The sequence below is a fragment of the Semicossyphus pulcher genome, unplaced genomic scaffold (genome assembly GCF_022749685.1).
Source record: "Semicossyphus pulcher isolate SPU_LCO1_2020_fin unplaced genomic scaffold, fSemPul1.0.p SCAF_17, whole genome shotgun sequence".
Lineage (NCBI taxonomy): Eukaryota > Metazoa > Chordata > Actinopteri > Labriformes > Labridae > Semicossyphus > Semicossyphus pulcher.
In genome coordinates, this window is record NW_027211681.1 from 19,945,323 (window position 1) to 19,971,585 (window position 26,263).

At 42.8% G+C, this 26,263-nt stretch overlaps 1 protein-coding gene across 1 annotated transcript; it reads left to right on the forward strand.

Annotated features, from left to right (window-relative positions):
* Positions 1-9,483: 9,483 nt before the first annotated feature.
* On the forward strand, positions 9,484-25,946 carry fhdc1 (FH2 domain containing 1). The gene is made up of 11 exons (XM_069666554.1): positions 9,484-9,993; positions 12,453-12,514; positions 17,727-17,829; positions 17,917-18,002; positions 18,173-18,273; positions 20,132-20,202; positions 20,881-20,988; positions 21,523-21,593; positions 23,233-23,350; positions 23,502-23,666; positions 23,757-25,946. The coding sequence occupies exons 1-11, from the start codon at positions 9,484-9,486 to the stop codon at positions 25,944-25,946; spliced, it is 3,585 nt and encodes a 1,194-aa protein (XP_069522655.1).
* The last annotated feature ends 317 nt before the right edge of the window (positions 25,947-26,263 follow it).

The following is a 26,263-nucleotide window of genomic DNA, read 5'->3' on the forward strand; positions in this document are numbered from 1 at the left end:
GTGATACAATACGTATCACTATACAGGAGGTTACGATTCAATATATTGCGATACACTGTGATATTGTAAGCTAGGATATATGTTCTTTAGGACTGTTTCCCTGTTGTCACCTGTGTTCTTGGTGATTAAACTCGAGATATGTGTTAACTTTCTCCTGTCACTGTTTAAATTGTTCGGTTTGAGTGAAAGAGTCGGATAGCTAAAGACAGATAAAAACATTGCTAGCTAGTTTTTGCAGCTATTTATTTAAAATGGAAAGAATATTTTTCAGGATCAAAGCAGCACAGGGAATATACAGACCTTGAACTCAGTTTAAGTCGTTATATTTAAGTGGAAGGGTCCAATAGCTGAAGACAGATTACAAGACTGCCATCCACCGGCCTTGGGACGACACAAAATGGAACAATTGCCTCAAATTTTTGCATGTAAACTACTAATTAAAAATGTTTAACTGTTTTTATTTCAAGAATTGTTAGTAGATATTTTCTTACACCCCTACTTCAAATGTATTAAAAAGACTTAAATATGTTTTGCAGCTTTTTGAAGGCAGTGAAGTTTGACAGGAAATGGCTTATATGTGGTTAAAGCAAGAAACTGGCTGGAAAATCTCCTGTGCTGTTGTTTCAGACCTATGAACTAAGGTTAAAGGTCTGAGACGTATTTAAAAATGTAATAATGTTATCAGAAGGACATATTCTGCTGGAAAAGTGCAATATTTAAATTGCAATAAAGCTGATTCTGATTTTTTCAATAAATCAGGGTTCCCAAGCGTCCTGGTAAACCTGGAAAATCGGGAAATTTAGAGACTAGTTTTCCAGTCCTGGAAACACCTGGAAATTGATTACAATGACCAAATATCCTGGAAATAATTTATGTTGTCCTGGAAAATTAAAATTTAATTTAGCCCCACGCTCAGCAAAAGTTTGCCGCCTCAACTCCAGTCAGAGCTCCCAGAGCTGTCACATTCACAATCGAGTCCTGCGAGGGGTGTAAGATCGCCGCCTTTAGACGCTTTCTAACCAACTGAAAGACGATAGAAAAGTATGACACTTGAATTTTATAATCTTTTTTTTTTTCAATACATTGCTATGTCCTTTCAGGTGTAACTTGGATAGATGTAGGCTTAATGAACGACTTCGTCATCATTGCGCCTCCGTGCGTTTTACACAGAAGAAAGAACATAACAGGTGTAATAATCCCGCCTTGAATTGGCAGTGTAAAAGAGGCTTGAGACACTTCATCGTGAACCCTGCATCATCAAAAAAAGGAGGAATAAAACTCGGGTTAAATGTGTCAGTACTAGGCCTACCGTTAAATGATATATTTGAGAGCAAGTGCTGACCCGTATTGTCAGGAAAAACTCCTGGAAAATGTCCTGGAAAATAATTTCGTAAAAAGAGTGGGAACCCTGTAAATTCATAAAGCCCTAACTGGTAGATCATTTTGGGCCATAACATCCCTACAGGTTTTCATTCGACATATGATTTGCAGTCTATGTGGTGTTGAAACATCCAGAAATCCCTACAAAGCATAAAACCTTGGCATCCAGTCAGTATATTTCTTTTCAACATGTTGCTTCCTGCATTATAAATGTATCACTTTGCCATGAAGTTACACAGGTGAGCTGCCTCTGGGTCAGCACCACTCAGTGTCTGTCCGCTCGGGACATCAGCAGTTTGGTTGGAAGCGAGGTTACTTTATTCATGGGGACGTGAATTATTCACACAGTCAGGTTCTGGCAGGGTTCACTCAGAAAATACAGACATGACGGTACCAAGGGCTCAATCTCTGGAAGTATTTCATAAATCCTGGATTTCCCGAATAATAGGCTCCTTGTTCACACTGTTTCCCAATTAGACTGCTTCTTCTACTGTGTTTTGTTCGGGTATTGTGGTGCAGTAAACAACCAATGGCACAAGGTGATAAATGACCTGCAGTGCATCAGATATTTGATGTTTTATAACTACCTGGTTGTAACTTCTGGGTAACACAAACTAAGAGAAAAGCCCGTTATATAAAGGTGTTCAAAGGATTCTTAAGTACTTGACATCCTCTTTATGGACTATAGAACATTTTGTTTGAGGACGAGGCTTGAGGGTTAATGGGATTTATGTAACAGACTAGATTTATATAGCTTGCATACATTAGTGACCCTGCTGCAGCCTGTCACCTTCTGCTACATCTGAAAGATGAGCTGCAGCCGCTCTGCTGTTGCCAAGAACTGCTGGACTGTTTGTCGCTGTTTGCTACATCACTTAAAACCAAAAGATTTCATATCCTCTGAGTGTGAAAAGACAATTTTTCGGCACCATCCCTTTGTCTTTGGTATCTGGGCAGTAGTATCCAGGCAGTGCGTGTCTGTCTGTTCGGTTTGTTACACTCAGTCCAATGTGTGTCCTTTCTCTTGTAAACAAGACATGGAAAGAGTTCCCAAGTGGACATGAAGTTCTTTTTCATCCTGGGAGTCCCAGAAAACATGCTGAGCCACTGCAAGTTACAGAAACACACAATCCAAGTGGTAAAACACAGACAATTGTGCTTATCTGTTTAGAATTCTTAGGTACAGTTAGTACTAAGGAATTTAACATGGAGTATCTTTCAGCTCGGATAATCATTGGATACCAGGACAGACCTGAAACAAATCCCAAGAGATGAAGGCCTAGTTTGATGACAAAATTAGACTGATTCTTTCCTGCTTGAGCTTGTGCTACAGGCTCCATTCCTCAGTAGGACAAGAGAAACGTTAGTCAGTGGTTCTAATGATTGTTCAATATATACAGTACTACAGCCCCGCTAGAAGCTGTTTAAGTAAGGGTAATGTAAGGCTGCACTTAAGCAAAGCGGGCTGCAACAAGCTAAATGCAAAAATTAGATTGGTCACACTGATTGTGCTAGCATGCTAATGGAAAGCTAAAATGACCCATTCATTTATCAAGCAACGAAACAAAGAGTCTACAGCTATGCTAGCAGCAATGTGAAGCTGTACTTGGGAAAAGCCTGTCGCTACAAGCTAACTGCTAACATTAGTATGCGCACAATGATAATGCTAGCATATTGATAATTAGCAGGTTTAAAGTTATTAAATGTTACCATCTACTTTGAGCAATTTATTAATCAAGCGACAAAACAAGTCACATTTCACTTACTAACATGATAGCTAGCATGATAGGGATTAGCAGATGTTCAGCATCTAAATTGAGCAAGTTTGCATGCTAACATTTGCCTATTAGAGCCTAATACAAAGTACAGCTGAGGCTAAGATAGAATATTCTGATGATGGTCCCAGCTGAAAGGTCAGGGATCAAAGGTAAAATAATTTTTCCTCTAGGGAGCACAAATCTCTGAAGCAAATTTTAATGCCAATCAATCCAATAGTTGTCAAGATATTTTACTTCTAACTTTGAGAAAGAAAACTCTTTGGGGAGAAAAGAGAGCGGACTTAACATTAAAGAAACAAAACTAAAGGAAACCATAAACATAGAGGAAGAAAATACAAGAGATGCTTGAAGAGGATAAATTAGAGTTTTCTTGCAAATTGAACATCTTTGGGGTTCAAACTTTTGTTAAGACAAAGAAATGATATTGTTACAATGGTAAGAAGCATTTTCCCACCATTTCACTTTAAGAAAAAAAAAGGATTAAAAGAAAAGTCAACAATGAAAGTGGTCTTTGGTTGGATCTTTAGTGTCCCTAGGTTGTAGAATGTTGTATTACGAAATATCTCAGTGCTACTAAACCCCTGTCACTGGCTGCCTTCTCACCACCGTTTTGACAAGTAGAGATCAAGGTTGTCGGGGGGATGAAAAACAAACAGGTCTGACGACGACGTCCCACTGAGCCCTACGCAAAACTTCCCTCTGCTAACGAGCGTTCCCATGGTAATGATGATGTAGCAGCATTGGCCGAATACCTTAGGAACGTACCTCTTTGCCCCTATGGTGTGAGTGAAAGACCTCGGCCCTGTGGGGTGTTCACTGACCCTCAGGAAATTGAACTGGAAGTCAGCAACAGGGGATTATTATAGCAGCCGGAGGCACTTTGACCCTCAGCGATACATTTGTGAGTGGATTTTATTTGTTTTGGACTTGCTGGCTCCCTGGATGCTTGTTGACAGTTAACAAGAAAAGAACAAATCTGTCAGATGTCTGTTGTACAAGGGCAGATCCAATTCATTTTTAGGTGGGGGGCACATGGCTGAACAACAGTTAAATTCGGGGCATTGTCTTGTGGACCTATCCATAAAGGTACATTGATTTGGGGGGCCTGAAATGACCCCACATGGGTATTAAACATATTGGCTCATCTGTAACGGACATCATACGCAAAAATGTTGCTGGACTGTTGGACTGAAAAGACAAGACATTAATAAGATTAATCGGTAATGACACAATTTTTTGGTTGCAGAATTGACACAAGGCCCAAAGCATTAATGGGACGTCCTACTCTGACCCAATTGGACTCGATATAAATCTGGCTTGGCCCGACTTGGGGCTTGGGTGGAATCTCAGTTTCTGGGACCCAAGTTGACAAAAACGGGAGTGGTCCTAACCCCACTGCTGCAGAAGACAATTTATATGTTAACTTTGACGTCTGTTGTTCTGGTCTGTGTTTCCGATCAAAGACTAATGACAGTGGGTGGGGTGGTCTGGTCCATAATGAAGACTGATAGGTGCAGGCATGCCTCAGGGTAGGTGGACCTTTAGATGAAGCCCCACAATATGTCTGTGTTCATTCATGGCAGCAGGTGGATGTGGGGAATCTGGAAAATGTCAAACACATTGTTCTTTCTCTCCCTCAGGGCTTCTCTGTATAGTGTTACGGACCAGTGTGCTTCCTCCCCTGTAAATCATTTTAGGCAAAATGTCAGTTAGAGCCTTGTTAATTGTCCCATCACCCAGTTTAAATTAATGATAAGTGAATGTGATCCCACACAGCCACAAATCAATCACTTTTGTTTTCATTAATTTTCATTGTAGAGGAAGGACTCATGTACCGGAAGACTGAGCACATTAACACAATGCTAATTTACTACAGTTACATTGCAGACTTTGCTTTCTACAAATTTATTGTGCCGATTAGGAGAATGGTTTCATATTTTGGCAATAATTTTCCTTCTTGCCAAGATTTAGATGAGAAGATTGACACCACTTCTTGTAGGCTAATGTAAAGCTACAACCGTTAGCATTAGTTTGCGGTAGCATAGTTCAGAAACAGCTAGCTTGGGTCCATCAAAAAAAGAAGGCAAAATCTGCCCACCAGCTACACCACCAGTACTCAAAACATTATACTTTGTTTATTGAATTCTTTCATAACATAAAGAGTACAATTGACAGTTATGTGAGCTATTTCTACGAAAGGCTAGCTTTCCCCCCTTATTCCAGTCTAAGCTTAGGTAACCACATCTTGGCTGTTGCATCATATGTAAAGTTGGATATAAGTAGTTGGATATTTTAAGAAATATGCTTCTTCATTTTCTTTGCCAATATTTTGTTGGGGATATTGACAACGCATTTATGTCTGTCCTCCAAAATGAAGCTACAACCCGTGACCACTACCTAGCTTAGCATCGACTGAAACAGGATAAACTGTTTGTCAAACTCTGCCCAAAGGTTGTTTTTTTTAAAAACATACCAGTTCAAGCTCATTTACTAATCCATTGTATTACTAAAATTATTTAAGATTATACAACACTTTACTGCACCTCGCTGGACTAGACTTATTTTTAACCAGGCTAGCGACTAACTCCTTGATTCAAGTTTTTTCTTACTTACCCTCTCTTTGGTAAAGCTAGCCTACTTTTCGTAAGAACATTGCTTTATTTAACACGAGTAAGGTGAGAATATTGATACCACTTGAATACCTGTCGGTTAAATATGAAGCTGTAGCTAGAGGGGGGTTAGCGTTAAGTAAGGGTTAGCTTAGAATGGCATCAAGCCTAAGGGGGAGCTAGCTTTGCTCTTTCTAAAGGTTTAACACGCCTATCTCAAAACACAGGCTTACTATTAAAACAGCATCTTTGTTTTGGCATATTTTAAATTATTTGAATAGAGCCATGTTAGCTATACCCTGTTTCAAGTATATGCTAAAGTAAGCTAATCTAAGCTAACCGCCTCCTAGCTGTCATATTTACATACAGACAAGAGAGTGGAATCAAAGATCTCATCTAACTCCCCGCAATAAAAGCAAATATGTGTGTTTTACAAGCTACTCTGATAAACCAGCTGACAGTTAGCAGAATAAGGAGAGATAAAAGCAACAGGTGAGAATGACAGTTTTGTTCTGTGTTGTTTTCTCCACAGCATCTGTTAACCATGTTTTTAGCCCAACAGAAGGAGATGACTCAGTGTGAGGTCAGATGTTCTCCCAGTCTTATGAATTAGACATGAGTGACGGTGTGGTCCAGGGCTGAGGACGGAGCGGCTGAGAGCGCAGGCTGATGTTGGCAACATGAGGCCATTTGTGACGTCGGCTTTATTAATTAGTAATAAACTCGGGGTATCAGGTGGACGAGGCTGCTGACAAATGGGAGATTACCACTCAGATGTTACAAAGTTGTGTAAGAGGTGGAGAGGTCATTGTAGAAGTGCACTTATACATAGTTTGACACCAAACATTTACCTTATTTTTTAATCTAAATGATCTATTCTTTAGCTTAACTAATGCTAAACAAAGACCTGCGTGATCTTGAAGCTAAGTGTTTGCCCTCAAATCAAATTCTTTCTGTTCTGTAAGCAGCATATTATCACCCACATCCGCCGACATGCCCCTGATTTATCTCCTACTTTTTGTCGGAAACACCTTTCATTTCTTTGTTCAGGCCGAGAAGAGTATCAGATCACTGTAGCCGTGTCAACTGCGGCGGTGAGTGATGTGTTGTCCTGAAACACAACCAGTTTCCCTCCAACCGAGAGCAGCAGTGCTGCCGTTGACTTGACAAAGAGAGGGAGGGGAGGGTTTGAGCGCTCAGATATTTCCTTTCCTTCTGTTCTCTGAGGCTGGAGAGCGGTTGGGTTTTCCCAAGCTCATTTACCAAATAATCAATAAGCACTTAGATGTTAAATAAATGATTCGCTGTTGCGTTTGAAAGACTGTTGGTTCACACTGAATTAGCAAAGAGTAAGACTGGTGAAACCTTAGATAATCCAAGTAGCTCAGGCTTTGATAATGTTACCTGTGTCTCTCAACAGGTGTTCACTAGAGCTTCACTGATAAATCAATTTTTCTATGTTGTTTGTTGTTTGAATGTAGAAAAAAATCTCCAATATTGTAGAGCTGCAACTAAAATCGTTTCCCACACAAATGCCAAAGCTTGAAGATTCTCCAACAGGAGGATTTGTCTGCAATTAATTAATCAAAATAATTCTAAGATTAATCAGTAATCAAGGTAATCACACACCCCAAATTTTGATAGTCACAATTTCCGAAGTCTATCGGCTATCATCGTGCAATGACAAAGCCTCTGGGGGCAACAGGAGGTTTTTGGGGATTTCAGCATTGCCAGCGGTAATTTATGTTCGCCTCAAAGATTATAAGGGCCAAGACTTCATTATCATGGGGTGACCATCGTTAATACTCTGAGTAGAAGCTTCAGACATGAGAATGTAGTCGGAATGCACACTTAAATGCAAATGTCTGTTTATAGAAATACATTAAATCTGATGGGTTAGGGATCGCATTTGGGCGTTATAAATGTTATAACAAAGAAATAACTGTATATAAATATGGACGACCCGTCTCCATGTACTCTTTTTGTACTTGTACGAAGCCAAAATACCCCCGAGGCGGGCGCTGCCATCTTGCACTGGTGACGTTTTTTGCATCCAGAGCTGCACAGTAGAGATTGTCGGGTAGAGCCGTGGTAACGATGCCCCGCACGTTGGTGTATTTACCAGCGGAACAGCTTCTTGTGTTGGTCTGAAGCAGACATTCACAGATATGAAAACTTCAATGACTGTAGTGATTGTTTTAGTTACGTCTCCTCTCGCCGTTCCTCCTCTTCTCTGCTAATGTGGAACTGATCGTCTGCAGGAGCCGTATTTGTGAACAGAGCTGTCAATCATCCTTTTTACAGCATCGAATTAAAACTAAACTTGAAAAATGAACACTTGGACGTAAATCAGCTGTCATTATACAGTCAGTCATGTAACAAAGTGACAAATGCCCAACACAAAGCACACCTGGCTGTGAGCTGTCAGCTGAGCTCTGCAGGTGTTTTGATGCATTTGAAGAGTTTTGTTTTAAAGTTCAGTTTTTTGATTGAATTTGGAGTCCTGTTATGCATCAGGCAGGTTACAGATTAATATAGACTATTCAGCACATTAACATTTATGCACCTGTGGAAATGTGTGTTGGCCTGGTAACAAAAACTCATAAATGTCTTCTTCTGTTACTTCAGGTGGATTTGCTCCTGCATGATGACATTGCAAACTAATCAGACAAAATTAGCTTAATCTCAACTTCTTGCTGAGGCTCTGTGTTGTTTTGTTAAAGGTGTTCCTCTGTGACATGTACTTCCCTCTGGCAATAGATGACTCTGATCTGAATACATGATGGTAGTTTTGATAAAGCTGCAGGCAGTGCTGGATTGGCCCCCAGTATGTTGCTGTTCACTTGATCTGAGTTTATTTATACTTTATCTGCAAGGAAGTATTAATGAATGAAATTAAACCAGACATAAGTGAACAGACTAGTGAGAGACATACAGCAAGAATGACTTCTTACTGATCTTTTAAACAATGTACCTGCTATGAGACAATATTTGACAAATGTACTTAATTGTTTTAAGCTGCAATTCCTTTAATCTTTATTTCTGAGAAGTACATGAGATTAAGATTAAGTCATTTTTATTGTTTGGCTTCATGAAACTTCTTGAGAATGTAAATGTTTCCATATTGTGTAACAGAAGCGAAGCTGTGGGTGTAATGTCTCCGACCATTTTACACCCCACAGCCCGACTTCAAAGCTCTTCAAAAAAATAGAAGAAAAAAAAAAAACAGGATTTGCCATTTCCCTCATTGTGAGCCCCTCTGACCGTGTACCCCTCCTCTTTTGATCCGTGGCCCCCCCCTTAATTTCCCCTAATTTCAGATTGTGCATGACATCATGCATGACTACCTCTTTATAATCCTGTCCTGTGTTGTTTTTGTTGCCCTTGTAGCTCCATGGCCGTCGCTGACCTGCGCCCTCTCACCCTGGGAGGTAACCTTCAAAGGCTCTGCTCGGCGCGATGGATGACCAGCTGAGAGATGGAGACGGACAGAATCAAAGGACACGCTCCCTTCATTGTGACTAGATGAAGGGACACCTAACTTGTTCCAGCAGTGAGGGGACGTACACTGCAGCCGTCAGATGTGAATTGATGCGCGTAAATGCAAACAAATTAGATTCTTTGGAAACTATTTGAAAAGGTGGAAGTACATAGAATACGTTTTGGGACCTTATTCTATCGGCGTGGAGCTCATATGCTGACTGTTATTCCCTGTGATGATTGTTATGAGTTTTCAATCCACAACCAATGAGCCAGAGAGCTGCAGCAGCGAGGGAAGCAGCTGCACCACCTCCTCCATCACCACCTCCGACCCGTCCTCTATGTCCGCACACACTCACGCCAACCTACCTTCCCTCAGCGATGACCCCGACACCTCCAGCCACAAAGCTCCCCCACCTCCTCCCCTGCCGCCCCCGCCTCCCCCAGACGCACCCCCGCCCCCTCCACCTCCGGCGACAACGTCCACCAACCAAAACACGAGGAAGAAGCGCCGCGTCCGCAGCTTCTTCTGGAAGCCGATTCCGGAGGAGAGGGTGCGCGAGAAGCCGAACATCTGGACTCTGGCGGTGCGGCAGCAGCAGTACCAGATCGACGTTCAGTCGGTGGAGGAGCTGTTCGGGCAGCAGGAGGAGGCGTCGACGGGCGTGCGAGGGCCAACGCCAGCCACCGGGACCTCAACCCATGTGTCGAGGTCGCGCTCCTACAAGGAGAGCAGCAAGGATGACGTGAGTAGTTGTCATGACTCTTTTGTAACACAGAAACAAAAGAAACGTGTCTTGACATTTAACGAAGCAGACAGTACTTACATCGTAATAATACATCAAGCCTCTTAAGATTAAAGTGGCCCTTTGAGTGGGCCAAGTCATTATATTCCACACAAAGGACTTGCCTCTACAGTTTATATTATATAACCTTCATTTAATCAGGTAATGGGTACATACAGAAGACACAAACTGAGCAGAGCCAGCCTCAGAAAGAGTCACAGACATGTCTCAAGAGGTAAAACGATTAGATGAGTTGTTTTCAGGTCCTAGGAGGGAAAGGTAGCCTCACCAAGCAAACAACAACATTGTGAATTTAAAAGTAGATGAAATATACTGAAGCAGCTTTAGTAGGAGACATTTTAGGCTTGCAATGATTAATCAATTAGTTACCCATCAAATGTATAACCAGCTCCTCTGGTAATACCTTAGTTTGAGTCATTTTACCTTCTTGTTTTTAAAGATTATTTCTGGGCTTTTTATGCCTTTATTTTAGAGAGAGGACAGTGGATAGTGGCGGAAATGGGAGAAGAGAGAGTGGGGGATGAGACGCGGCAAAGGGCCGAGGGCGGGAGTTGAGCCCGGGGCCGCCGCATCGAGGACTATAGCCTCTGTATATGGTCACTGATTTAACCACTGAGCCAAACCAGTGCCAAGTTTGAGTAATTTTTCAAAGAAAATAAAGCCAAATTGTCTCATTCAGATAATTAAATACGACAGTGTTCTTTTTGTCTGTATGAATGTTTAGTTAATTTTTTGGATTGTGGACAAAACAAAACAAACATCAACTAATGAGAACTCATTCAAAAATGTAAAATAATCAGTTGCGGCCTAAGATATTTAGACATTTTTAATATATAGTTTTCTTCTTACGGCAGTGACGACCAGATACTTATTTCCATAATGAAACGCAGGACGCAACAGTAAACTGCATCAAGTTTTAAAAAGCCAAATCAGACATCCCTAAATATATCCATCCATTATCGATACCGCTCTTCCTGTTCAGGGTCGCGGGGGGGAGCCTATCCTAGCTCTCATTGGGCGAGAGGTTGGGTACACCCTGGACTGATCGCCAGTCAATCACAGGGCTGACACATGGAGACAGACAACCTTTAGCTCACATTCACACCTACAGGCAAATTCAGAGTCACCAATGAACCTAACGAGCATGTCTTTGGACTGTGGGAGGAAGCCAGAGTACCCAGAGAGAACCCACGAAGACACGTGGAGAACATGCAAACTCCACACAGAACGGCCCTCTAGGAACCTGCAGCTGTGAGGCAACAGCACCACCGTGCAGCCCCCCTCAGACAAATATGATTGTAGCAACAACAACAAGAAATCTTGCACAATGTCAGCCAATTATCTGACCACCTGAATTCCTCTAAGACCTGTTATTGGAATATCTGATTACAGTGTTTGAATTCTTTCATTCCAAAGCTTGGATTCAAAGATACGCAAGATTGATTCTTGGAAATATGGATTCCTAATGCCGTCAAACTCTTACATCAACTGCTATTGTTTTCCAAACATGTGCGAGGCCTGCTGGTTACCTAAGATCCTGAACTCACCACTGTTGGGATTAGAAAGTCCCAGATTCATCCCCATACAATGCTACAGTGCATAACTCTACCCTGCTGCCTCTGTGTTAAGATCCCCCTGCAGGGACAAGTTAGGTAACGGGGCTCAGTTACAGCTTTGCTTTCAGCGTGAAAAATAATTTGTGTTCATAAACAGAACAAAACATTCTTGCGTCATTATTGACTCCTGGAAATGTAACACGTGAACTGTAAAGCAATACCTGCGTGGAGCGTAAAGAGCCTCATGTCACAGAATCACCTCTGGGTCAGGACAATAACCTGACTGCTGATCAGCCCTCTACGTGAGAGCTGTTAGCATCGGACAGTTACAGAACAGTCCTTTGGGAGTTTCAAGTAATCTCTCCATTTGTGCGCACAGAAGCAAAGTCTGCTTGCTACTCTATGTATCATATAGATGGATACACACAGAACACCTCGGTCACACTGAAGTACATTTCATTTAAATAGTTTTTTTAATTGTGTTCCTCTTTAGCTGTACTCTTCGTCTCTAATTCAAACCACAGCAGTAGGCTATCTAATGGGGTCTTTAGAGGAAGCCTTTTTGTACGTACTGCACAGTCACCTGTTCAAAGAAGGCAAGTACGAGCCTTTGTTAATGAGGGAGGTGTGAAGCCCGGTGGAATTTCAGTGTCCCATAGGGTCACTATAGGTGGTGGTTGTGGTGGCGGGAGGGGTCGTCTCGGTAACACAAGCTACAACAACCAGTAGGGGTTAGAGGAAGGGAGGGGTTTATGCGCATACTGTATGTTATTTATGTCATTATTATGTGTTGAACCAAAGCTATGCAGCACAATCATGTCATACTTTTTTATTTGTTTTCAGGTCAGCATCCTGGACTCCAAGAGAGGGATGAATGTGGGCATCTTCCTGAAGCAGTTCAAGAAGTAAGTCCTTCCACCTGCTTCTCTACCTGAAGGAAAAGGTGGTGCATGTATAGGTGACACATTGAAGGGAAAAACAACATAAAATGTCCTATTAAGCCTCCTTGCCAAGTTTCCGAATCCTAATAAGAATTATTTTTCTGTTATTTGGTGTTTTGATGACAGAGCCGAGGAGTGATTTTTTTGCATGTCAGTTGAAGACCATAGCACACAGTAGATGTGAACAGACGGAGGAAGTAGTCAAGGCTCGGTGTCTGGGTTTTGCTGATTTGGGGAGCAAATGTGATAAAAATGTATTTTCTTTTATGGAAGATTGAAACACTGATGATGATGAGAAATGGCCCAGTGCCACACAAGTCCTTTAACCTAGTTATAACTTATATCTTTACTAAGTTTTGATGAATTATTACAGATATAAAAGAAAGGAGATAAGTACAACGTATCTTTAAGCTACATCTAAATAGCTACACATGTCCCTCAGGTAGCTGTAAATCCTAAATTGTCACCAAATCATATTCACTTAGAGGTAAACAGCTGTTTTTTTCGCCGGCAGCGCCCACAATCTCAATTTCAGAGCGCTTCTCACCGCCTCTCTTGGTAGTGACCATTAAGCCTGTTTTAAATCACTCTGTTTGCTTAATATTTGCTCTTATTGAAGGAAATTTTATTAAGAAAAACACAAGATCAATGGAGAGGAATCATGTCCTGGCGTTAGCAGCGGCTCTACTCGTAGTCTAGAAATTGTCTGTTGACAGTTGATATCAGAAGTCCCGCACATTCTTGATTTTGATTGGTCGGTGACAGAGTAGTGACATTAATGAGCAAGGAGAGCACAGCCACAAAAACCAGCTGACGCCGAGGGTGTTTGCGCGCTGAGGACGCTGGACTGCGTTGGGTTTGTATAGAAAATCATTGCTGCCACCGCAAAAAAAACACCGTTAGTGGACACAGGCCTTTATGCATTATTTTTTTTCATAACTTGCATGCCATTTTCTACAATGTTATCTAGTAGGGACCTAATTTATTGTTATGTAATTTAAAAATTATCCATCCATCCATTATCTATACCATTTATCCTGTTCAGGGTCGCGGGGGCTGGAGACTATCCCAGTTCTCATTGGGCGAGAGGCGGGGTACAGCCTGGACTGATGGCCAGTCAATCACAGGGCTGACACATAGAGACAGACAAGCTTTCACGCTCACATTCACACCTACAGGCAATTTAGAGGCGCCAATTAAACTAACGAGCATGTCTTTGGACTGCGGGAGGAAGACGGAGTACCAGGAGAGAACCCACGCATGCACGGGGAGAACATGCAAACACACAGAAAGGCCCCCTACGTCCGAACCGGGATTCGAACCAGGAACCTTCCAGCTGTAAACCACTGCACCCAATATTATTTTATTAATACAATATGCTATGATGCTAAGTTGCTCATGCTAACACAAAGCTACTGAACAGTGTAAGCACGTTGATTGACCTCTACTTTTTGATTTTCCACTTGAATGTGAATTGACTTTGCACAAACTAGTAAGGCTGTGCCTAAAGTGATTGTGGTACTACAACATTTTGTCGCTGATTTAGTTACAAACTAAGGACTAATTATTACCGTAGTGTCAACTAAAGAACACACACTTACTTGGTACGACCCAGGAAAGAAGTCTTATAGAAAGGTTTGATTGGATCCCAAACTCTTATTGTGAAAAACCTCAAACTCACTTTAAATCAGATGTAGGTCAAAGCACCATAATGTCATTAATAAGTACACATTAAAAATATTTGTAGACACCAATGTTCTGTTTCCCACTTAAGCTGCTTACGCTGCTGATGTCTGGCCTTAAAACAACAATGGGCTCTCCTGTTCTTATGTGTATGTTTGTGCTGCCGGTGTGTCCTGGCCAAAATGTCCCTTAAACACTTACTGAAATGAGGACTGGGGACATTTTCATACTCTTTTATTGAGGTTTTCCCTGATCTGCGTGTACAGTAACTTATTATATTCCTGTGTGGCCGCTGTTATGAAACTCAGCGTGGTTGTGTAAAAGTTTTAGGGCGTCTTAAAGGGCAGATTATGAGGCCACCACGGTAAAGAATATGAAGTACATCGTGCCTCGGGGGTTTGAGGAGGGCAGTTGGCTATTAAATGTTATATTTCTTCATCATGTAGTTTTCTTTATTGCCGACGAGCACTTGGGAAACGCTCATCGATCCGGAGGTCATTTGAGACTCAGGAAAAAATTACAGATCACAGAAATGTTATCCTGCTTCATTTACCGCTTTGATAATGGTGTGTTTTAGACATTCACACTTATACACGAGACTTCAACATTTTCATGGTTTCAGGTTGTGTATTTAAATCAGACTGTGGAAGAATCCATTAAAAAGCTTTATAACGGAGGGGGAGATTACAGGGTCCAAATCTGTGTCGGCTATTGTAATAAGCTTACTTAGCTCTCCATTGTTCATAATTAATTGGTTCGGGTAATCTCAAGTTGTGTTAGACCAGACTCAGCGTTGTGTTACAGAAGTAGTCTGGAGCAGAGGACAGAAAAGTTAGTTGTCTCTCTGTGTCATCACATGGTATTTGCATTGCTCCCCACTGTATTTTAATGGTATTTGCCTGTCAGCCATACTGCACTGAGTCAGGGCTGATTGTGAGCAGTGACTTCATCGCAGGTAGAAACTAATCTGGAAGTTTTCTTTGACTCGAATACTGATATGTTAACCTCTATCAATGCTTTCATTTGTTTAGCAATGCTTTATGTCACTTTTCATTGAATTTAAAATTGTGTAGAATTGAATACAATGTCTTTAGGGCAGTTTGTAAAATCTTTTCAAACATATGAAAGTAATAATAAAAGTAGAGGGCTGCACGGTGGTGCAGTGGTTAGCGCTGTCCCCTCGCCGAGAAGGTTTGTAGTTCGAATCCCGGTTCAGACGAAGTGGGCCTTTCTGTGTGGAGCTTCCCCGTGCATGCGTGGGTTCTCTCCAGGTAATCTGGCTTCCTCCCACAGTCCAAAGACATGCTTGTTAGGTTAATTGGTGACTCTGAAATTGCCTCCCCGTAGGTGTGAATGTGAGCGTGAAAGGTTGTCTGTCTCTATGTGTCAGCCCTGTGATTGACAGACGGTCAGTCCAGGGTGTGCCCCGCCTCTCGCCCAATGACAACTGGAATTGGCGACGGTCTCCCCACGACCATTAACTGGATAAGTGGTACAGTTAATGGATAGATGGAATAAAAGTAGAGCCGTTACACGGAGTGTTTATGATCAAATAGAGAAAGAAAGAAAATAATATCCCAATATCTTCAGCGTCTCACATCACTTGTTTTAACCCTTCCGGTTTGTTTTGCATGTTGTATACATCCTTAATCGTCTCCCTCCATTTTGTTACATTTTGAAATGTATAAAGAGAGCAGGGATTAAAAAATTAGGGCTCAAAAATAACAAATAGCATGAAAGTTTTATGTAGTAACATATCTGTTTTCTAATGCTGTACCAGATTAAGTGCGCAAAAATACTGTTTTCCTGTTACAACGAGCATGATCTCAATCAGCGTAACACAGTATAATATAGGATTCAAGATTAAAGATGTTTATGTCGCTCTATTTAAAAAGGGTAAATATTAAATATAAAAGACACATAGAATACAATACAATAAAATATATAACAAAATAAAAGTGGCCCGAATAGTTGAGTACACTTTTATCAGAGTATCATAAGCCATATAGAGGTAGTATTTATTACAGAGCTGCTGTACCAGGTTGCATCATATCATTGCGTGTCAGCTTAAAGGATATTGTCCATCAAGGTCTTCCTTTATAGCAGTGACTACAACAACTATAAAAGCATTAGAAGCTTTTAGATACTGGATTTATGTGTCGTAAGAAGCATGAAAAGCTCACATGAACTTTTGAGGGGACAGTGGATGATTAGAAGTCAAAAGGGAACTCGTATATTTCTAGTTGTGGGCCCTATGTTTTTATATATTTTGGGTTCTTAATAACTTATAGGCACAAAAAGAAAGTAGCCTTAGCTGGCAATCCTGAAACAGGCTGTCATGGCTGCAATGTAGTCCTTGGGGGCAAATGTGCCTGATCGAAGTAAGTCCATTAAAAGTTCTTGTTTTTGCCATTGACAGGCTCAGATTATTATTCTAGTGTCTGACAACATTATAGAAAAGATCCATACAGGGATAGACTTTATTCTTAAGATAATACTTTTTCTTTTTAGCCTGAACCAGTTGTTACATGGCTTTCTGTCAAGCCAGACTCCACTGACAGAAACATCATTTTAAACTGGAATTGCTGGTGTATTACCGCCTTGATCTACTCTGGTGTTAAACGTGGATAGTTAGGATTAAACACAATTGAATACACAACAAGACTCGGTCAAAACCTAGTATGTGGCTGACTTCATCAGGTCAATGTGCGCTTTTATGGGCAATGAGTTGCAAGGACTGTCCTTATGAGGCCGACGACAATGTGTGTGAAAGCTGGTGTGCGCTGTGGACGTAGACGAGGACAGCGGAGGAGCAGCGGAGGAGCAGCCCCGCCTACTCCCTGAGCAAAATATCCAGACCCGTATAGACAGAGAGTCACAGCCCCGCCTACTCCCCAAACAAAGTATCCAGACCCGTACAGACAGAGAGTCGCATCAGTGGAGGTCCAACATGCTCTATGATCCGCCATTGCGACGCTGCAACTCTCTCTCTCTATGGCTCTGAAAGTACCGTCACTCACTCACTCAGTCAGTCAGTCACATACAGACCCATGTGTAGGGCCGACCCCGGCGGTCAGCCAAAAATAATATCCAATCAAAGCAGCTATAGACAAGCAACTCCTCCTGAGAAGTAAAATTACCGTTTAGTTAATGGAGACAGGTGACTTTGAGTAGAGCGACTTAACAGCTTATAGTTGTTTCAAAAAAGCATCACAGATCTGTTACATTAGGGATCCTTTTTATTATATTGTCAGACATGTGAGCCTGTTACGGTAAAAACAAGTACTTTTGCAGCCACACAGATTATGTTGAAGCCGTTACAGCCCTTTTTGTGGCTGCCAGCTGAAGCAAAAATGTCCCCAAATTTGTACCTAATTGTCCCGAATAGAGACAATGTTGCTAGGCCAGACAGCCTTTGTAAACCCAAGCAAGCATTATAAGAGAGCACCTTTACTGTTTATAACTCTAATTTATTGAAATGTCTGTCCTCCAGGTCCAACAGTTCGATTGTAGAGGACATACGACAAGGAGAAGGCAAGATTTACGGAGCAGAGCTGCTCAAAGACCTGCTGAGGCTCCTGCCCGACGCAGAGGAGGTTTGTTTTTCTTTCACCAGCACTGATCATAAAAGACGGTGTCTATAGAGCCTGCTGAGCTTCCTCTTTCTTCATGTTCCCAAACAGATCAAGAAACTTCAGTCGTTTAAAGGAGACCCGGACAAGCTGACACTGGTCGATTCCTTTATGTTCCTCATGATCCAGGTGCCTCGGTAAGTTGATTTTAATGGGTGTGTACATACTGTCGTTTAAGTCAAAGGGTTATGGGTGTCTGCAGGTGCATCAGTCCGACGCCTCCTTTTTTCTGTCTCGTCACAACCTCCAGATAAGTTTCACCTCACTTGATCACAGAGTTAACCCCTCTCTGCTCCGTCTGCCACAGGTTCGAGGTTCGGATCGAGGCCATGGTGCTGCGCGAAGAGTTCTTCCCTTCCTGTAATGTAATGAGCAACGAGATCGATGTTGTCCGAGTCGCCACTAAAGGTAATAATGCATAGACGCAGACAAAACGCACACACACACACAGTAACGTGCGATCAGACAGGTAACCCAGATATTTGAGCTGTCAGAGTGCTGAACAAAGTGTAGGAATGTGTCACCTGAGATTCAGAACGGAAAGAAGAGGCTGTTTCATCTTTAAAAGTTTGAAGTGTTGGCATGTTGGTGTTATGTTAACTCTGTATGTTTGTTTCTTACACCCGAAGGATTATCTTATCTTATCTTATGTTTATTTTCAGTAGATAGTTCCTGTTTTACTAGAAATACCTCATCCTCATCTTTATCAATCATGCTGAGCTGCTACAGAAAATCACAACAGAATATTATACATTTTAATCTATACACTGTCAAATTCACAGCCTACAGCCATGCACGCAGCTCTGTGAGGCTCGGATACAGTCCAGCTTTTATTGCCTTCACACGTGCCCTGGATGATTTCCTAAATTGGCAGTTTCCTCTGACTTTGTGTTGTCTTTTATTGTTTAGAGCAGTTATTCAACCGAACACCATCTTGCAAACCACATGCAATATGTGTATTAATAACAAGTTTCTTTACATCAACCAAATTTTACATTTCGTCTACCTTTTTCTGCGTAAGGGCCCGATCAGACAGGATGCGTTTTAGCAGCTGGGGGCGGCTTTTTTGTCATTGTTTTGAATGAGAGGGACACTTTATGCGCGCTGCTTTTGCTTTGCAGAGCGCCTCGCCTTTTTTCACTCTGTGTGCCTCGCGTTTTTAAGGAAACGCTCCGAGCGCCTCGAGTTGAAAAAACTTCAACTCAAAGCAGAAAAGCGCCCGACGTCATGGGCGTTTTTTCTCATTGTCCAATCGGATGAAAGGAGAGGCGAGCCTTCTGTCAGTTTACAATGTAACGGTTAGGTTAATGACAGCTATGATTCGGTGGTTGCCTTAACAACAGTAGGAAAAAAAAGCCGCCCCCAGCTGCTAAAACGCGCTCTGTCTGATCGGGTGTTTACTTTCACAAAAAGGCAGTGCGGTGCGCCTCGCGTTTTACGCCTGCAAAACGCGTTCTGTCTGATTGGGCCCTAAGACGTCAATGTTTGTACGAAAACTTTTGACGACTTTGAGTCTTCCTTAATCTTCCAGATTATTCCGACCCGGCTTGAATGCAACATTTGAGCTAGATGCTAACATTAGCATTAGCAACATGGTCTTAGGGAAAATGCTAACATGCAGATGTTTTGCAGATATTATGTTCACAATGTTCAATATTCTAACATGCTAAACTGATTGGCAACAAACATGTAGTACATTTCAGGTTGATGTGAAAGCTATTTGTTTTTGAAACTAAAGTATCGGACCTAATGAGCATATAACATTATATTTATGTATTGCACATGTAACTCCACATCCCCAAGCATATTCAGTATATCTAAGAACAGGCTCTGAACTGCGAAATAAAACTTAAACTGCTTTTTTTTCTGCCGTCTCTTGAGCCTGTGTCATTTCAGCTGAGTCACACTGTCTCGCCTCTCTGTGCTGTATTGGATTTTCCTTAAACCTCTTCTCCAGTGCTGTGACCTTTTCACTGCATTGCAGAGCCACCAGTTAAACACTGCACGGGACAAATTAAGTCAAACTTTTCTGACACATTTTAATTAAAACTTTCAGGAGTGTTTAACATCCAGGCTTTCTGTGAATATAAAAGGGCAGATTGATCAGAATGCAAACATAGCTCAGGTATGAATGTGGGGTGGGCTGTCGTTGCTGCTGAGAGTAGCTCTGTATGGTGGTGGTAAGTGACAGTAAAGCAGCGTGTAATGGGCGGATGTGAGCTGCTCTTAATTCTCTAATTGAGTTTATATTGATCCCTTCCTATAGATCTGATGAGCTGCGAGGAGCTTCATGCCATTCTGCATCTGGTGCTGCAGGCTGGAAACATCCTGAACGCTGTAAGACCAACAGTAATGTGCTCATAATGCATTAACACGCTGCCTGTATGACTGAGCGGATATGACTCGCATTACCTTATATCATTTTAGTTCCAGGTCCATTTGTTCCAAGTAAATACATCTTTACAAATTCTTTCTTCCTGCAAAATATTCTCCTTAACCAGCTTTAGTTACACAATTGTACTATTGTGACTCAAACAGTAACATTACTAAGCATTAGCTTAGCATAAAGACTGAACACAGGGGGGGGCAGCTACCCTAAAGCCTACAATCACCTCTAAAGCTCACTAATGAACATGTTGGATGTAGTTTTGTTGAGGTGCTGTTAGGCTGATTTTTCTACCTTAAGACCAGCCTTTATGCTAAGCTAAGCTAATAAGCTGCTGCTCTAGATTCCCTTACAGACAAAACAGTGGTACATATCTTCTTGTCAGAGTCCAAGCAAGAAAGAAAAGAAGCATTAATCTTAAAATATCGTCCTAATTCTTTAATACTTTTCGGAATACAAGGGAATTTGTATGGAACAGGGGCTATTTCAGGCGATACTTGCTCGCCGGTCAGGTCATGTTTTGGACTTTTTGTGGGATTTGTTGTGAAAAGGAAATAAATATATAACATTGTCAGTCATAGCCTTGAATATCTCAATGTTTCTTTGATCCGTCCCGCTGTTTCTCTCAGGGCGGCTACGCGGGAAACGCTGCTGGTTTCAAGCTGTCGTCCCTCCTCTCGCTGGCTGACACCAAGGCGAACAAACCCGGGATGAACCTGCTGCACTTTGTCGCCATGGTTAGTAAAGACTTCAGTTACACTATATTATACTAGCAATACCATTAGGACCAGTACTTCTGTATTTAATCCAATAAAAAGGCATTGTAGGGCTTCAGAAATCGATATGCAGCTAACACAATGTTAGCATAAAATGTGTTGCTGAAGTTACCTATGGAGGTGCATTAAGACAAACTTCTACTGTCTTTTCTTTAAAAGTTATAGAATATGTAAAAGTACATACAGTAAATAAAGTAAATAAAGTAGAAGAAATTAATATGTCTATAAAGTGGGGCACATATTTCAGTCAAACATGCAATAAAAGCAGCCATTAAGACTTAAGACTTGGTTCTTGTGTAAACAGACAAGCACTAAGATTACAGGAGGGCAGGCGGACAGCAGATGGTGACAGGAAACAGTAAAGAGCCAAGAGACGCTGGCCAAGCACTTATATAAGCAAACAAAGAGTAGCCCTTCACACGGCGATGATGCCCCTTTATCACCCGCAGTAACAAACATATGGATGTAAAATGTGTGATGCTTCTCTGCACACAGGAGGCAAAGAAGAAGGATGAGAGTCTGCTCAAGTTTCCCGAGAGACTTCAGGACGTCCAGAGTGCAGCCAGGTAAATGTTCCTGATATACTTGAGCCAACAATGGCACACCTGCTTTTCCTCACAGACAATATTAAGAGGAATATTGGGATTTTTTTCCATCACAGGTTGCTCAGCTTCACCAAATTTGAATTGGTTTCAAGAACTTTACCACTGAAAATTGGTGGTATGTTGGCCCATGTTTGCTCATGTTTTATGTATGAACGAAATGGACGTAGCCAATGTGAGGTCACCCATTAGTTTGTGACTCCCCTTTTGTACCCTCAAGTTTAGCATTTAGGCCGTAGCCATCTTGTTTTTTGAACCAAAGGTGACCATATTTGGAAGAGAGGGAGAATAAGCTTTGTTTCATTCTATCCTGGTTGACAGGCCATGGTTGTAGCAACTTATCGATGACAGGTAGCCACGCCCTAAAGAATACCTTGCTTTGTTGGCTGTTTTCATCAAAATGGGACCATAATTTACGAAACGAACTTCATGCTGTATTGTTGGAAAGGTGAAACTAGCGACGGAGGGGAGCTGGTTTAGCTCAGATGGTGGAGCAGGCAGCCCATGCATAGAGGCTACAGTCCTCGACGCACTGATCGCAGGTTCAACTCCCGGTCTGCCGATCATTTGGTGCATGTCATACCCAACTCTCCACTCCCCACATTTCCTGTCTCTTTTCAGCTGTCCTATTTAAAAAAGGCAAAAAGCCAAGAAAAATCATCTTTTAAAAAGAAGAAACTAGTGATGGAGACGCCAAACTCAAAATTGGAGTCGCTCCATGCTGGCCACTAGAAAAAATGCAGGTCCGCATTGGCATCACTTTTACAAACCAAGAGGCTTCATCCACTTCTTATATACAGCTTACGGTCTGGTCCCCTTTTGTTCAAACAGATTTCCATCTGACCTGATTGAGGTCACAACCAATTATCTAATATGGGGCAAGTTTAGGCACCATTGAGGCATTTTGAATGTAAGAATATGCTATCAAATTTGTTTTGAACAAACTGGATTGTATATAAATAGTCATGCCAATTGCTGTATATGATAATGCATCAACTCCTCAATTCAGAGCAAATAAACACAGATTTTGTTTTCCATTATATCCTCTCTACAATGTTTTGACGCACAGTGGCCTATGACAACACAGTTATGAATACATTTGAGGTGTGTAGTTCTCTAAAGCCTCATGTCTGTGTTCTGTTAATGTCCAAAAGTGTGACCAACCGTCCGATCAAAACTGATGTTTAACATTTTTGTTTATCACCTAATTGACGACCGCGTCCAGCCTCATTACACGAGCTGACATCTCACCTAAGTGCAGCACTTAGAGAGTCGTCTTCAGAGCTCAGCGTGATGCTGATGGCTGTCAGGCTCTGTCAGCTTCACAAGGTCATCTCTGCATGCAGTCAGAACTGCTGCTGCACCAGAGAGACAAAATGACTCCCCCCTCTCCCCTCCTCCCTCCCTCCCTCCCTCTCTGAGGATAAGTAAATGCATTTCTCACAGCGCTTCTATCTTCACATTTAACCATTGACAGTCAGACGGCACTCTGCTGCAGTCATATATTGTCAGTAAGCAGTGTGAGTCAGCCATGTGATTATTATCTGTCATCTCTAAGCACATTTTCCTGATCGAACCTCTCTGCTGCGTTGTTTTCATATAGGGTGTCGGTGGAAAACATTGAGGTGGAGTTTTCCTCCTTATATGTTCGCATCAAATCGCTGGAGGAGAAGATTCAAGGAGACCAGGAGCTGCTGCAGCAGCTGGAGCCCTTTCTGCAGGTGAAGCAGCAGCAGTGATGTAATATATTACACATACAGAAAGTTGGATCCATGCCACTGTACATCTCTGGCTCTGCTGACTCAGGGCCTATAGATGATGACATCCATAAAAGTGTAAGACAGTTTATTAATAAAAAATGTCCTGTCTCAGAGTTCAACGCGGAGGCTCCAGGACCTGAAGAGACGCAGGCTGGATCTGCGCAAAGAGGGGAACGCTCTCATCGATTTCTTTTGTGAAGACAAGGACACCTTCAAGCTGGACGAGTGCTTCCGCATCTTTCAAGACTTCTGCATCAAGTTCAAGAAAGCTGTCAAGGTCAGTTTTAGTTTGGGGATCAGTCTGATATACTACAACTTTTGATAGTCATTGTTTTTAAACATTTCTCCGCCTTCCTCTTTTCCTCAGGACAACATGGATCGTGAGTTGAAGGAAGCAGCCAGAGAGCGCCGTCTGAGGGAGTTGGAGGAAAAGCGCTTCGCGTGGTCGGGCGCAGATCCGAGCGGCGGTTTCGGTCGGAGCAGCAGCGAGAACGACGTGGAGATGCTCACCAAGGAGGGCCTGCTGGACTTCTTCCAGCAGAGGTCTCAGAGTCCACACAGCCCGATGGGACGCTCCGCCAGCGCCCGTCGCCACCGTCACACCATGACCTCCATAGCAGACCGAGAACTCAAAGGATACCTGGAGATATTTGGAGGCTCTGGGAATCCCTCCGACTATTCCAAATTTAACAGCCTACCTCGGACGGGCCGCGCGATGCAGCGGAGGACGATCCCCTGGATCTTAGCCCAGGACGACAACCGAGAGCTGGACCGCGACAGAAAGGTGACGTCTCCACACGCAGAAACTGAGCCCATCAGCCCACTGGCAAGGTTTTCCTCCTCTGGTGTAGATGATAATGATCCGTACAACATCAACAACAACAAGTACTCATCCTTGTCTGAGGGCAGCACTCTGCCTCGTTCATTTTGCGTCTTTGAGAAGCCCGTCAATCTTCCCAACAAAACATTTACGAGCCACATGAATGTGAGTGTGGAGAAGCACACTTTGGTTCCAGGTCCTCAAGTTTTCGATCTACCAAGTCCAAACAATAACAGTAACTTTATGAACTTTGTCAACCAGGGGGATGTTGTGGTGACAGATTTGGAAAAGGAGAGACAGTCGCCTTCCTTTAATCTGGACAACATGGTTCACACTAATGTTTTAGAAAGAGGAGCCAATGTAAGGGCAGCCTGGGAGAGGAAAATGGATCTTCCCCTACAGATTGGGGTCTGTCCTGAGAGACAGAAAGAAGAAGACGACAGTACAGTGTCTTCAACTACCTGTGATACCCCCCTTCCTCTAGATACCTCTGCATCAAATAAGAAACCAGTGTTTTATATACTAGACTGCACAGAAACAGACTGCTCTGTCACCTTTGACTACTCTGAGTCTGAAAGCTCGTCTCTAACAAAGGAGGGACTGCATTTCAGAAGCAAAGATCAGGAGAGCCAGCAGGATCCAAACTCTCTGTCCTCTAATTTGGACTCCATGTCTCCCAATGATCAGTCCATGTCGACCAACGAGCTCTCGGCGCCGAGATTTGTGGACGCAGCTTCCATGACTCCATCTGCTATGACAGAAGAGTGGGACACAGAGAGCTGCGACACGACTGAGGGAAAGCAAGGCGTGGAGAAGGATTTGCAGAGAAGCAGCAGAAAACCAGCGCATACGAAGAGCAAGGCTGGCAAAGCGACCAAGTCCAGCGCGGGACGTGGTGTGCGAACGCTGACCAGCACCGAGAGCCAGAGCATGCGGAAGGTTCTGCCCATCTCCAAGCTAACGAGGACAGGAAGCATCAAGAGAGCAGAGAAACCTTTAACGCAGGACAGCGGAGAGTCATGTCGGCCGCTTCGTGACCAGAGCACCCCGCCGAGAGGAAGGAGCGAGAGGACCACAAGACCTCTCCGACACTCCAGCCTGCCTCCAGATGAGTCGAAAGCTCGGAGGGGAAGTAGCCTCACAGGCGGCATTTCGAGATGGGCACATGAGGCAGCCCCAAAAAAGGCTTCCATCCACAAGCCAAGCATCAAACCCGTGAGGAACATCCCCAAGCCGCCACCCGAGGAGAAGATGTGCCGCTCCACCATGAGAGCCCTGGCACAGGCTCAGGCCCAGGCCCAGGCTCAGGCTCAGGTTCAGACTGTAGCTTCCTCTGAGAACAGCAGCTCTCACACGCTCAGCGCAAGGAACACCTCTGATGTCCCCAGCTTCGCCCGCAACACCGTAGCTTCAACGACCAGGACCAAGAAGGAGCTGGGCCTACCGTCTGTCCCCGCCAACCCGTCTGCTACCCCCTCTGTTCTCGGTCGTCATGCCTCGGTTAAACAGACAAGGTTCTCGCCAGCAGTTCATACTGGCGAGGAGCGACCACAAGGGACAAACCTGCGACGGGTACAAAGTGTGAAAGTAACCAGAAGTAGCGCATACCGCAGCGAGACTCCCCCACCGCCTCAAACACGTGAAGATATCCGAAAGACTAATAGCGCTTCTGAAAAGAGCGTCCAGTCTAGAGACTTGGTGACGCCAAGCAGAAGCGCAAAACCCACCTGGAAATAAACAAACCCGGTGGATACTGACTGAAAAAGACTGAAAGAAAAGAAACTTTCTAAATGAGTTTGTTGTAAATTTGTATTTGCTCTTCTATCCCGTCTAAGTGCAGACTTATCCTCTCATATCATGCAAAAGACAAGAATCTGAAAAGGAAACTTTGACCTATCTCACCTTGTAGCTGACTCTATCAGGTTTATGATTTGCAAAGAGCACGATGCAATGAGCTGCCGCACGTGTTCCAGCTTCGGAACAAAACAAAAAGCTATTGTTTTCACAACTTTGGTTTTCTTTCCGAGGGGAGGCGTTCACTGAACTGACAAATG